The sequence below is a fragment of the Xenopus laevis genome, chromosome 9_10L (genome assembly GCF_017654675.1).
Source record: "Xenopus laevis strain J_2021 chromosome 9_10L, Xenopus_laevis_v10.1, whole genome shotgun sequence".
Lineage (NCBI taxonomy): Eukaryota > Metazoa > Chordata > Amphibia > Anura > Pipidae > Xenopus > Xenopus laevis.
The window spans coordinates 42,832,206-42,847,226 of NC_054387.1; the positions used below are offsets into that span (position 1 = coordinate 42,832,206).

Sequence of the window (15,021 nt, forward strand, 5' to 3'; positions counted from 1 at the left end):
GCCTGTTGCATTCATTTATTTAATATGGCTAGCAGTGATAAGGAGATTTTGTGTACTCACCGTTAAATCTCCAGTTGCTTGTGGGACACAGGAATAGTGGGGTATAGCTGGCACCACTAGGATGCAGCAGGTACAGAGAGAGTCCACCACTTACCTGGTAGGTGACTCGACTTCTGCCTCTGTCTACTGGCCAGTAAAGCCTCCCCTAGGGAAACAAGGATGGACAGTGTCCTACTGGTCTGTGCCAAGAGCACTTACTGACCCCGTTGGTGTTGGAAGGTGGACGATAGAGACAGTCTACTCAGTGTAGATGTCCAGTCCCTCTTCTGTGATATCAATAATCAGTAATAATAATTGAATAAAAAGGTGAATTAACTCCTGAGAAGGAGCTGAGGATGTCCTAATGTCCTGAGGACACAATGAAACTGAGCTTGCTCTGCCTGCAGTGGGGGGTATAGCAGGCATAGGAAGGACTAGTTGTTTTTTTTTTGGTGTCCTTCCTCCTAGTGGTGCCAGCTATACCGCACTGTTCCAGTGTCCCCCAAGTAGACGATGGAGAAATTTTGTATGCAGCCCAGAACTTCAGCAGCCCTAGAATAGTAATGATCCCCTTCAAATCAGCTCCCCATCATTGATTTTATTAGGACATCTGCTGAGGGTCAGTGGCACAGTACAAGGTCATTGTTTCCATGTTGTTGCCGAGATGCTGAAAGTGTGGATATGTCTTTTGCAGAAGCAGATGCCGCAGGGCTGATTATTAAAATCTGATGCAAAATGTGTGGTTTCTAAGCAGTCACGTAATTTGAATTTGAAAACATAAGCAATCTGCCCTCCATCGCAAATGTTATCTCATATACTGTATAAAGTCAGTCGGTCCCTAAGCTCCAGAGACTGTACATCAGCCCAAAGCATGTGCAGTGAATCTTCGGAAGGACAGATCTTAACTACTAAAGGGCTGTTGTGGCCTGTCAGGAATCATGGAGCCCCATACTTAGTTTGCAGGGACCTAATTACTAACCTACTGATCACCTGGACCCCTTTGTGGAGGGACAAAGTACAATGGTGTTTGCTAATGGAGATGGGAAAATGCAATGAATGTATGGCCCATCCCTTTCACACCCCATTATGCTAAAACCACATCCACTTGCCCACAAATCTGGCCCCTTTGCAAAGTGTTTACATCTCTTAGGCATCCTCTGTCACCCATCCCGATTGCAGTACAGGTATAGGATCCGTATAGGTTTCGTATACAAAAATCCATTGTTCAAAAAGGTCATCTCCCATAGATTCCATTTTTATAAAATAATTCAAAATTTAAAACATATTTCCTTTTCACTGTAATGATAAAACAGTACCTTGTACTTGATCCTAAAGAAGATGTAATTAATCCTTATTGAAGGCAAAAACAAATCCTACTGGGTTTAAAGGAAAACTATACTCCCTAAACAATGTAGGTCTCTATAAAAAGATATTGCATAAAACAGCTCATATGTAAAACCCTGATTCATGTAAATAAACCATTTTCATAATAATATACTTTTCTAGTAGTATGTGCCATTGGGTAATCATAAATAGAAAATTGCCATTTTAAACAACAAGGGCCACCCCCTGGGACAGTACAATTCACTGTCAACACAAACATACCAAAAAACCATACTTAAGCCAAGTATGGTTACATGAGCCAATTAACAGGCAGAGTTCTGTCTTTTGCTTCCACACGTCTTCCTGTTAAGAGTTGTAGTATTTCTGTTCAGGTTATTTCTGAGGCAGCCCACAGACCATCACACAATGGTGGTTCAAGGCAAGAGATGGGGGATGGGGATCCAAATTACGGAAAGACCCATTATCCTGGATTACCGCAGGTTCCCATACCTGAATTTCCCTGATGATCAGCCCTGGGCCTTGTCTTGTACATAGGGTTGCCACCTTTTCCAGATAAAAAATACTGGCCTTCCTTTATATTTATTTTTTCCCTATTAATAACATTGGGATCAACCATCATTTTTACAAACCAGTCCAGTAAAATACCAGCCAGGTGGCAACCCTACTTGTACAAAAGCCCAAACATATGGAGTAGTTAAAGGGATACTGTCATGGGAAAAAACATTTTATTCAAAATGAATCAGTTAATAGTGCTGCTCCAGCAGAATTCTGCACTGAAATCCATTTCTCAAAAGAGCAAACAGATTTTTTTATATTCAATTTTGAAATCTGACATGGGGCTAGACATATTGCCAATTTCCCAGCTGCCCTAAGTCATGTGACTTGTGCTGTGATAAACTTCAATCACTCTTTACTGCTGTACTGCAAGTTGGAGTGATATTACCCCCCCCCCAGCAGCCAAACAAAATGGGAAGGCAACCAGATAGCAGCTCCCTAACACAAGATAACAGCTGCCTGGTAGATCTAAGAACAATACTCAATAGTAAAAACCCATGTCTCACTGAGATACATTCAGTTACATTGAGAAGGAAAAACCGCAGCCTGCCAGAAAGCATTTCTCTCCTAAAGTGCAGGCACAAGTCACATGACCAGGGGCAGCTGGGAAATTGACAATATGTCTAGCCCCATGTCAGATTTCAAAATTGAATATAATAAAATCTGTTTGCTCTTTTGAGAAATGGATTTCAGTGCAGAATTCTGCTGTGTTTTGAAAAAAACATGTTTTCCGATGACAGTATCCCTTTAACTCTAACCATTTTTTTTAGTGCTCCTTTAAAGAAAGTCTCTCTCCACCCGCAGCCTCAGCTCACCGCTGCCTGTTCAGATGCTCTGCCTCTTGATCTACCTCGATACTCTTGTGTGTGCGACTTCTTGTTCCTGACTTCCGACGCTTTGTGGAGGAACAGCGTCGAGAGCTCGTACGCAGTGGCGAACTGGTCACCCTTTCGCCGTTTTCCAAGGTAATGGAGAAAGGGTATTTTGGATTTTTTTTAAAAAAAAACGCTATGTATATTATAGGGCATTATTAGGGCATGGCCATTATTTTTATCATATAGAATTTTTTTATGTTATTGGTCCTTTAATACATGTGAAAGAAACCCTTTTCCTCATAAAAAAAAAGACAAGACAATACTTTAAATAATTTTTTAATCCTTTGTGTTTTATCCTTTTATAATTTTTTTTGTTCAGTTAAAGACAAACATTACAGTTCAACAGCCCCTCTCAAACAAAATACAAATAAAATGTCAACGCACACAGCCACACCAAGATAATTTATCTGTGCTCAGTCTGAAACACGGACACAACTGTTATATACCCACAAGAGATTATGCATCATCCTACACACACGTTAAGAGCTAACACACTATATTTAGAATTAAATTCCATCCCCTCTTTAGGGGGAGCTAAGTGTCACTAAAAACCTTGACTCCACCAGAGGGGCAACGTGTTCTCCCTTCCAGGGGACAAAAAGTTTGTGTGTACGTTGTGCCACAGATACACATACACAAACCCTTTCTGTGCAAGAGGGTCACTGCCCAGGTCCAAAAGCACAATTGGTGCATTTGAGAATACAGCATTGCAGGACACATCCTTTACTCAGAAGGGACAAGTTACTGAAGAAGAAAAAAATCTTATAGTAAGGCATATGATGGGTTAAAGCAGGGGCATGGGTGCTTGTAGGTCAGGCACTACCCTGGGTTAAAGGCTTCACCTTATGACGTGTAATTTTAGATTCTATTAATTGCATTACATATTGATAACTAAATATTATTTTACATACAAGCAAGTACTAAAAAAGGTAAAGGGCCAATATATATGTATATATAGTCATTAAGTTTTTTTAAGGGTTTTCTTTTAACAATTTAAAGTCATATAGCATTGATGTCTCATCCTTGTATAAACAAACACACAAATCCCTCTCCTACAGGGTGAATTAACAGTTTGCCACATAACGCCAATGCACTCTACAACATGCTTCTACATTAGTTGCTAATAAACGATGCAATATGTGGATTCTTTATTCATCTGGTGAGAGAGATGGAGGTGAAACTCTGAAGTCGTGCCACTTCAGTAACATCTATGACACCTTGCATACACAGAAAGTAGTGCTACACAATCAATCTCACCGCACTTTGCAGCGTCGGGTGCCGACTGTGACTCTGTCTGCTCAGGTCCAATCCAAATTCCAAAACATATTTCAGCAGCACTCCGGTTCAGTGAAAATATAATTTATTTGTGCAACAAGTGAAGCAATGTTTCGGGCATAACCAGCCCTGCTTGATAAAGGGCTGGTTATGCCCGAAACGTGGCTTCACTTGTTGCACAAATCAATTATATTTTCACTGAACCGGAGTGCTGCTGAAATATGTTTTGGAATCTATGACACCTTGGTCACTAGCCAAATAAGCAGTGTCTGTGGCTTTTTTCTTTTTCCCTTGCAGTAAAGGCCTCGTTATGGTTTGTCTGCAGAACCTAGGATGATATCTAGCTTTTCAATCAATTTTTTTTTTTTATCACTGATATACGCTAAAGATAATACACTGACGTACTGTTGCACCTTAAAGCCAAACACACTAATATATGCGTGTATCAAATATCAAAAGGAAAGGCTAATTTGTAATTTAGATTAATTTTGCGGCATGCGTCCATATAAACCGTTAATTTGCCATGCAGGGTGTGGCTTTTACTGTTCCAGTATAATGGGATGGAAGGCAAGATAATATCTTTATCATCTGTAGCTGAGCTTGTCCTGTCCAACTATAAGGGGCCATTTCACTTAGCTCGAGTGAAGGAATAGAGGAAAAAAAACTTAGAATTTCGAATGTTTTTTTTGGCTACTTCGACCATCGAATGGGCTACTTCGACTACGACTTCGAACGATTCAGACTAAAATTCGTTCAACTATTCGACCATTCGATAGTCGAAGTACTGTCTCTTTAAAAAAAACTTCGACCCCCTACTTCAGCCACCTAAAACCTACCGAGGCCAATGTTAGCCTATGGGGAAGGTCCCCATAGGCTTTCCAAGGTTTTTCTGATCGAAGGATAATTGAACAATTATTCCTTCGATCGAATTGCACTAAATCCTTCGACTTCGATATTCGAAGTCGAAGGATTTCAATTCGGCAGTCGAACATCGAGGGTTAATTAACCCTCGATATTCGACCCTTGGTAAATTTGCCCCTACATGTTGGGTAGGAACTTTAAATTTTCTTTATTTGCTAGCGTTTTTTTTGCTAGGTATTGGTCAGACAGGCCAACGGAAAGAACGTTGCACTCCACATTAAACACGCAAGGCAGAATTGCTTGCATTAATCCTGTGTGCCATTGGATTTCTTTATTCAATGGAAAGAACCCCCATACATGGCCCTATAGCCATTTACTTATTCTGAAGAGAGTCTGCACCTTTTAATTGGGCCACATATGCCTATCTTAACTCAGGGGAGGAAAAGAATCAATCTGGCAACTCATTGCCTTTATCTAAATGCCACATTCAGTGCACATTATTAGATTTCCTCCTGCCCACCCCCAACCCATACAGCAATATTTAGGAACCATAGGATAATTTAGCGCCTTTTTTGTTTAACATAGAGGACAGACCTATATTAGCTGATACAGAAATTGCAAATGCAAGAAATAAATCACCATTTAACATTTGAATAGAAAAAAAAGCTTACAGTACATTCTGCTCTGTTAACTCGTGAAAAAAAACTTGGTACTGGATTTTCCCAGTGTTAAATAAATGTATTTCAAGGAAGGGACAAATGTGAATGATGGCGCCATTTAAAACATCCCTACAGGCTTTACATAGAACAGGACCTTTAACTCTGGCTCACTAAAGCCCAATATCCAAGAGGAGACAGCTTATAAACCTGTGATTTATAACACATGCAAAAATCTATTTTTAAAGGCACATGCAAGTGGCAATTCAATATATCAACATATATAGTGTATTCCTCGTATTGCTGTCCAAAGAGGCCTTTCACTGCGTTTAGATAAATATCAGATATTATAGGCATCTCTCTATATAACTACAAATATCAGCATTTCAAAGTAAGACATATGCTCAAATATGCTGTGCTTAGAAGCAACTAATACTGTGAAGATGTTTATTTAAAAGCACCACAAATTCAGTCCTAAGGGCAATAGCAACATATTCTCCCAACATCTGTAAGCCTTTCCAATACTGTCATTATACAAGCAACTGCACACACACGCCAACCTTGTAGCTGTAGAGCATTTGTTAGCATTGCTGGTGGGCAACAAAATGACCAGAATGCATTTCAAGTGTCAAAAACCTCACCCAGTAGTAGTAGTAGTAGTAGTAGTAGTAGTAGTAGTAGTAGTGTACCATGTAGGTACAGGCAACTGGCACTGAAGTGAAGAAATTTCTGCTCAAGGTCACTATACATACTACAGACCTTTGGGTGGAATCATTATATAAATCGTACAACTGTTTTAGTCATCGTTTTACAACATGACACAGAGTGATGAGTAGCAGTAATTCATATGAGGTGTTCCTCCTATCTAGGCATCTTTAAGCAGAACTATAAGTTAGTGAGTCGGGCCTGTAACAAGATGTGTATATGAGATTTTTCCTTCCTGTTTTGGATTCAATGGATCAGTTATACCATGGGACGCAAACAAAATAATAGGCGAGTAGGTGGAGCCAACTTTTAATAATATATGGACAGACCATTTGAATTAACTAGTGCAAAAAAAATCAGTTGGTTCCATTGGCAAAGCACACCTAAAGATCAATCTGAGGGCACAGCAAGAATGCCAACTGCTTTCTCCATGAGAATAATGTTTTGTTGTGTAATCTGCTGAAAAGCTAATACTAAATAGTTTGCACATAGAGGATTGATTTTAAGTGCGACCTTTGATAGTATATTTTTGTCACAAAGCTACCAAAATTTCCAAACTACCAAATAACAGAGAGCAGACTCATGTAATACAAGACAGTCAAAGGAAATGCCTTTTTAATTCAAGTTACCAATCCCAATGTTCACTTGCCCTTTAGAATAAAGGTGGTCATACACGGCCAATAAAATGGCTGATTTGGTTTACATCAGCAGCTTATTGGCCCATGCATGTGACCCTCTGACAGACCTGCCTGACCAACATCTGTCCTAAAAATGGGCAGATATTGACTGGGCAGATTTAATAATTCCACTGGAACAGCTTTTTGTTAATGCAGCCCTTGCTCCAATGGCCTGCATTGCCATTGTTGTTATCCGATCTAGTGATCCCGCCTACATGTGGGAATGTCAGGGCTACCTCACCAAAGCCAAATTTCATTCTAACTACATAGTATATATAAAGCTAAAGCTTGTGTATGCAGAGAGTTACAGCTGGGAAACAGAACAGGGTAGTGCCACCCTGCCATGGGAAAAAGTGAGAAGAGTGCCACAAGTGAGGCAAATACACCCTGGTAACTTTAGAAACCAAAAAATATTTATACATTAACTGGATATTTATCTCTTCTACTGCTTCCAATGTGCCCCCCCCCCCCTCCCTCAGGTTCTAAACAGGGAAGGGAGAAGGGACGGCATTGTATCGGCCGCAGGGTTCAGAAATGGCCCTGGAGCAGGTAACCAGTGCTTAGCTTACACTATGTAAGAGAACAAGCAATGGGCAACTCATGTCTGCAGCTGGTATAAGCTATTTGCCCCGGCACCATGAAATAAATCATAAAGCTCAATTACTACATTCTGAAGAAACTCCAGCGGTTAAAAATAGGAGAGAAACTGGACATGATGTAAACATTCATTTCCCCATACAGGGAGTCTCATTATTTGTCTACCTAAACCAGGTCATACGTTGTAAAACAATATTTTTTGCCAACAGTAATTGCTATGCTAATAGCACTGAATTGGCATATAACAGTAAATATTTCTTTTTACCTTGAGCTGCCATTTTGTGATGCTCTGCTCCCTCCCTGAACTTCTGACTAGAAATAACGCAGGTTCTGAGTTAAACCAGAAGAAGCATTGCCTCTGTCCTTTCATTGGCTGATGTAACCTAACATGTATGTATGCCCTTAATTTGTGTGTGAGCGCAGTGCCTCATACTAGCCAGAGGAGTTTAGTACTTAAAGGAGTATTAAACCGTAAAGTAAAAAAAACCCTACTGCCCTATCCTCCATCCTTCCCCCCCCCCAGCCCAGCTGTTACCCCGAGCAAATGCCCCTAACTCTTTACCTACCCCTCGGTGCAGATTCTGTCCAGCGGAGTTCATGTCAGCCATCTTTTTCTCTTCAGTAATCTTCAGGAACGCCCGTATTTCAGTTGGAGAAATTTTCTGTTTCGCAACAACTACGTATGTGACGAAAGTCACGGTAATTGCTGAAGTGCCGATCTCATTCTGAAGATTACAGAAGATGGCTGTCGTGAACTCCGCTGGACAGAATCTGCACCGAGGGGTAGGTAAAGACTTCGGGGCATTTGCCAGGGGTAACAGCTGGGCTGGGGGGAGGGGTTGGATGGAGGATAGGGCAGTAGGGTTTTTTTTTTTACTTTACGGTTTAATTCTCCTTTAAGTACTAAACTCCTCTGGCTAGTGAACTTTCAGTAGGAGAGAGGAGAGCACTCTGACGCAGATTAACTGCTTGTGATTAATATTTATTTAAGCTGCTATACACCTCCTCTGGCTAGTATGAAGCACTGCGCTCACACACAAACTAGGGGCATACATACAGTTAGGTTACATCAGCCAATGAAAGGACAGAGACAACGCTTCTTCTGGTTAAACTCAGAACCTGCGTTATTTCTAGTTATTAGGCTAGTTTTTTTTTACTTTAGGGTGGAATTCTCCTTTAAAACTGAAGCGCTGCCATCAAAACTTGCATAATCTTTTTCCTGAAAAGGCTTAATTTTTGTCAAACGGTGTTTTAAATATGGGCTGTTTAATGAAATATATTTTAAAAAGACCAATTTTTTCCTTTATAAAATGCAGACCAGTAAGTGCTACTGGCGTTTGTTACTATAGGTTATTAGCAGTGGCCTAACATGAGAAAGCCAGGGGCCGCCTATGGTTTTGGGGTCTAATCTATGGCAGTTATGCCAATGGTTACTAGACCTGAAGCCAATGTTCCTGACTAAGTTTTAAACATCCAGCCTAAAATATATCGTATATCATTTGTCTGCACTTTTTTAAAATACCTGTGTAAAGAGAAATAGTTTTATGCATACTATTAGGTGCTGAGTTTTAGTCAAATTACCGAATATCCTAAATGTAGTTCTATGCACAGGCTCGGACTGGCAATCTGTGGATTCTGGCAATTTCCAGAGGGGCTGCTGTAAGATGTCACTATTTAATGGGCTGTTTCGGCCTCTGTGTACTTGAAATGCCAGGGCCTATTTTAAATCCCTGCCTATGCTTACACGAAGGGAAGGAACAAATCAGTGCATTGATGTGTTCCTTGCACAGCATGATCTGCCTGATAAACATCTGCCTCTAATTCAACTATATAAAGCTGTTGGACAGGAACCAATACCTGCTAATTTAGCCTGGAGGGGGAGAGGGCTTTTATCAGCCTGTGTATGGCCATTTTAAGAATAACAGATCATTTTTGAGCAGGTAATCAAAGGAATGAATCAGTACTGGAACTACCACTGACATACAACTCCCATCAACCCTCTTTCCATATTAGTTGGGAGATGTAAGTCAAGAACAGCTCATGACTACTGATCCAAACCACGTTTGATGTAACCACACTCACTTCTCTGCTTTGCTCAGTCAGTTAGGAGTAAAAATGAAAAATGCTCCATACAACTAGCCTACTAAAAGCAAGAAGCTCAAGCTCTACCAGTGCAAACATTGTCTTTGCTTGCTCACCAGGGTAACCTTCCATAAAATTCTGCTTCCTTTCCAACAGGCACCATATAACTATTACAGGCTGCGGAAACAATCTGTACTCGGAGCTGTTTTAGATTTGAGCAAGAGTGTTGTTTTCATGAAGAAGCAGCAGCAGACTGGGATGGGCAGAGGACTGTAATTCTTCAGTGCAGAAATATATTTTAACCTCTTTAGTGTCAGAGTTCCACAGGGCTCTGTGGCACTGAAAGAGGTAACAACCAATGCAAGGTAAATAAAACATAGATAAGCTGTTCTATAAAGGGTATGTAGATATATTTACAGCTGCATGTGGGGAAAGTTCCAGCATTTATAAAGAATGTTCTGCTGCTTTGAAAAAGGTTTCTTCTTTTTTTGCGTGTTAATATTACCCTGGGGTTCATTTACTATGACTGGGCAATACGGCCTCTCTCTGGGAACCCATAGCAACCAATCCGGAATAAGCTTTAGTGATGCACGGCAAATATCTGATTGGATGTTGTGGATTATGGCAGTGAGACTGTCTTACCCAATATTGGTAAATGCCCCCTGAATGTCTTTAATCACAGGGAAGCAGGTTGGCAACATCTCCATCACTGAAAGTGTTAACGTCAAGTATAACCAGCAAGTCCTTCAATTTCCTATCTAAATAGCTTAAAAAATTAACAATGCATCTACAGAAAAACAACAAACTTTTTTTTTTTTAGAATTTCAGATAGTGTCCCTGAGTCCACACTGGTGTTTACATTTTTTCCATGCATGCATTAAAACCTTTAAAAAACACCTCAAATCTGAAGCATTTCACGGTAAAAGAAAAAAAAAAATCCCACAATCCATTCATCCCATACCTATGAAGCAGAGCAAATAACAGTATCACACTTGTCGTGCACAAAATACAGCAAACTCCAGTCGTCAAAATGCGATCATCAGAATGTTCACACGTGCTTGTTTTTTTTGATTTTTTAAAATATTTACACACTGTTAATGAAAGTCACTATAGTAAGCACCGTTTAGTTTGTGATATATACAGGTAAATTGAATAACTAGAGCTTGTATAAAGCAAGGCTGAATTCTTGGGACATTGTGCAAAGGAAAAAAAAAAAAAAAAGTCTACATTTGACCTGTGTGTTGATCTAAGAGGGGGGTGCGGGATTCATGATGAAAGGCCCTAGGCAATCAGGCCCCTCAACTTCTCTTGATAATAGCTGAAGGATCAAAAGATGGCTACCCCTTACATAAATAACTAATAAACATTATCTTAATATACAACTCTTATAGCACCCCAGCCTTCTTTGTCCTATATGAAAACGGGCCATAAACATAACTGCTGTCTGAATATGGTGGCATTTTCATTTATAAGGTAGCATAGGGGTAATAATGTCAGTGGTATCTCCTTACTGCAGCACAGAATGGTGTTAGCTGTATAATCTGCAGTCAGGAGATCACACTGTACTAAACCCTGCACAGAGCCTGCCCTGATAATCTGCTGGTAGGCAGACCACATTAAAGGGACAGTAACACCAAAAAGTGAAATAGTTTTAAAGTAACAATATAATGTAGTGTTGTGCTGCACTAGTAAAACGGGTGTATTTGCTTCAGAAACTCTACAGTGGTTTATATAAACAAGCTGCTGTGTAGCCCTAGAGCAGCCATTCAAAGCTGAAAAAGGAGAAAAGGCACAGGATACACAGCAGATAACAGAACAGCTCTGTAGTATACAATGGGATTCTTCAGAACTTATATGATCTCTACTGTGTATCCTTTGCTTGAATGGCTACCCCCATGGCTACACAGCAGCTTGTTTATATAAACTATAGTAGAGTTTATGAAGCAAACACACCAGTTTTACCAGAGCAGGGAAACACTACATTATATTGTAATTTCTTTAAAACACTTTTTACTGTTCCTTTAAATTGGATAGTACTCACAGGCTGTCTGACTTTGCCCAGGTAATCTACAGGCTGGAGGTCAGGGTATATCGCAGAGGGACCCAATAATTCATGTCCTGGTAGGAATTTACTTACATTATACAGTAGCCCACAACTCTCTAACAAAATGCACAACTCTCTAACAAAATGCATCATTTATCAGTTTCAATTTTAAATCCCTGATCATTTAGATGGACTTGCAATGCTCCTAAACAAATCTCCCATAATCCCACCCCAAACAGGGCTGCTGTAAAAGAAAGTTATATGTCTCAGTAATTTATCTCCTGCCACCAACAACCTCAACACACTTAAAAGAAGAGGATTTACATACATTTAGAATGCACAAAAATGTTGAATTAAAATAATTACTCGCTCTCTAATTAAAAGGAACACACATCCAATTCATAACCAGGATGTACCTTCCATTTAATATTCGGTATAAAAGGTACAGCACATACCACTGCACAAGTGCAGAAAAGATGGCGGAATGGCCAAAATAAAGTTAAGGATTTAGATCAGGATGGCTGCTGTGGTGGTAGCAAAATCTGATTTCCTTGTCCTTTAAAATCAATGTCAAAATGTTTACAGCAACCCTGCCAGTCATGTTACTCCGATTCCTTATTACATCACTGATTTAAAACCCCACACCCTAAGTTATACCTCTCTTCCCAGAATTCCATTCCCTCCTGGCTAACCCTTTATCCTACTTCCGCCTGCCTTCTTCAACTTGCGTCCCCTGTTCCACTAATAAGGAGCATTGCAAGCCCCTCTAAGTTAAAAAGGTCTGTAAGAAACAGGTTCTACAGTGGTTTTTGAACCACAAACATGGTTGGCATGAGTGTGGCCATTTTGTTTACCCATTATATCTTGCTGGTAACTGGAATTTAAAGAAAAGATAAAGAAAAAAAAAAAAAGAAATTTTGGGGGAAATGGCCACTGTTTTGTTCAGTGGGAAGCTGTTAAAATGTACATAGCACCTTTTTCCTGGTAATTAAAATAAAGCTCACTTTGCATGTATGGTTTCCCACAATGCACAACTAGACCCATTTTAAAAACAAGTGTATTAAAAAAAAAAGCCAACACTGTCCTAGCTCTGACCCTCAGTTGACAATGAGTACGTAGAACCGGAAAGAGAGGGTGATTGATATTTAGATGGGCAGGCTACAAGGTACTGTACAATGCTGGCTTCAAAGGCAGTCTGGAAGCTACACAAGTTCCGGGGGGGAATAGATGACTTCTTCTTTTCTAAGGGCTCAGAGGTCTTTACCAATTAAGTGGTTAAGTCCTCTGCACCTTTGCCAGGATCTCAAGGGACTTTCAGCATTTCTTCTGTACTGGGGAGTCCTTATTACCAAAGAACTGGAGGGGGGGATGAATTTTCTTTGATCTTGAAAGATGGGGTAGTAGAAGCCAGGGAGGTTGATGTTAACCCAATAGACACGAGAGGAAGAATTTAGGTAGAGATAATGCCCACATTTATGTAAACAGCAGATGGGAGGGATCAGTGGTTGCACTGGCGCTGTCTGGGTTGGCACATGAAGCTGTGGTGCCGTGTCATAGAGCGTCCTTGAATCTCCCGTGCCAGGTTCTGTCGCTTCAAGCTCTTTCGGCTCGTGTTGCGTCTGTCCACAAGAGCCTTGGCACGTTGGATCCGGGAGGCCTGGCCTACCTTACCCAGAATGGCAGCTTTGGCAGAGATGGAGGTGGTGTGGTGAGGGGTGCGGCGTTCCACTCTTGTTTTAGATGGGGACCTGTGGAGATGGTAAGAATTATAATTTTTTTTTTAGTTTTTACCCTTTCACTTATGAACATGCTACTGCCCCACATGTATATACAGTTCCATCAGAAAGTTCTAATTACCCTAGCACTTGCCCATCATTCATGAATTTCCGAAAACTAGTGAGGAATGCTTCACTTCAGCTATACAATCCACAATGATCTGGACCATAATGTACAGCCCCCCCCCCCCCCCCCCAGTCATTGGCATCTCTTAATAGAGAGGGGTTTTACTTCTTTTCATTTCTATAACACATTATTTTGGTAATCACACCTCTTTGGTTCGGAAAACGTATTGCTTTTTTAGGAAGGTACACTGAACAATTCTTTCTTTATATTATCTCTTAACAGATGCCAAGCAAACTCACTGAAGACCCTGGTGACATTTGTCGAAAGGGAACCCAAAATCTTGCTGTCCATTTAAAAATGATTGAGAAGAATAACTCAGTCTGGCATTCCTTACCTGTCTCTGGGTGATTCTCGGGTGTCCTCTTCCACCACAATGCTTCCATTGGTGATATAGACAGACATGCTGGGGTGCTCAATAAGAAGGTCTTCAAGAGGACTGGTCCCCAACTCGTTTTGCCCAGGTGCTTCTGCAGTGAAACAGGGGGGAGGGGTAACGAACCAACTCTCGTCCATAGACTGGGGAGGGTGGGGTGGGATGGACCAGCCAATCCTCTCAGCCAGGGAGTGGGGCAGCGGGCTGGGGGTGGTATCATCCTCCTGCTCCTGTGCCACATCGTTCCCGCTTAAGTCATAGCTCTCTGGAATGTGCAAATCCATGCCAGGGTAGGGGACAGAGGAAGGCACACACATACAATGCCAGGGAGGGGGAGGGGAGGAGAAACGATGGGGAAGGAGTTATTAGTTTACAATAAGTCACTAACACTACCATTATGGGGACATTAACTTTACTGCTACATAGAGCCAGAAATAATTATATAGCAGGCAACATTTTCCAGCATGCTGACACTAGCAGTCAGGATATTGCATGCTTAGATGACAATACCACGAGGGTGCCATCCCCCAAGGATGCCATCCATTAACAACATGCAGTAAGACTGAAAATACCCCTTCCATAGATCTGCCTTTATACATGATTTGGAGCTGCTAGACTGCTTTATCACAATAAATATTCTCTAAAGGTCTTTAGAAAAGCCACCTACTGCTCTACTGACTTTTTATACAGAATGCAAAGGCATAGAAGAGGATTTTTAAGCATACACGGTGTGAATGGTTCTGGATACCAGGAAACACTAAATTGTGTTCCGATCAGGGTTTCTTAACCTACTAGGGAACATAGAATAAGTCTGAATGTCAGCATTACAACCCAAGTAAAAGCATAGGGGCCTGTTTTTAGGACCGAATCCATAGCATTGCTGATGTAGATAGTTATAATCTAAGCAGTTTTGCTACTGAATCTATTATACTACAATAAATGCTTATAATTTGTTCCCTCTTGAAGGCTACCTTTTTTTTAGCTCAAAATATCCTTATTTTCATTAGTACGGCTTTTCAGACCCTTCTACAGACTT

General features: G+C 40.7%; 1 protein-coding gene across 1 annotated transcript in view; it reads right to left on the reverse strand.

The window, feature by feature from the left end:
• Positions 1 to 12,108: 12,108 nt before the first annotated feature.
• Positions 12,109 to 15,021, reverse strand: part of tp53inp2.L (tumor protein p53 inducible nuclear protein 2 L homeolog) — a 16,499-nt gene continuing 13,586 nt past the window's right edge. Inside the window, exons 3-4 of the mRNA XM_018235207.2 lie at positions 13,947 to 14,250; positions 12,109 to 13,458 (exon numbers count right to left, since the gene is read on the reverse strand). Of these exons, the coding sequence (XP_018090696.1) occupies positions 13,209 to 13,458; positions 13,947 to 14,250 (554 nt within the window). The 3' untranslated portion in view covers positions 12,109 to 13,208. The remainder of the gene's footprint in view (positions 13,459 to 13,946; positions 14,251 to 15,021) is intronic.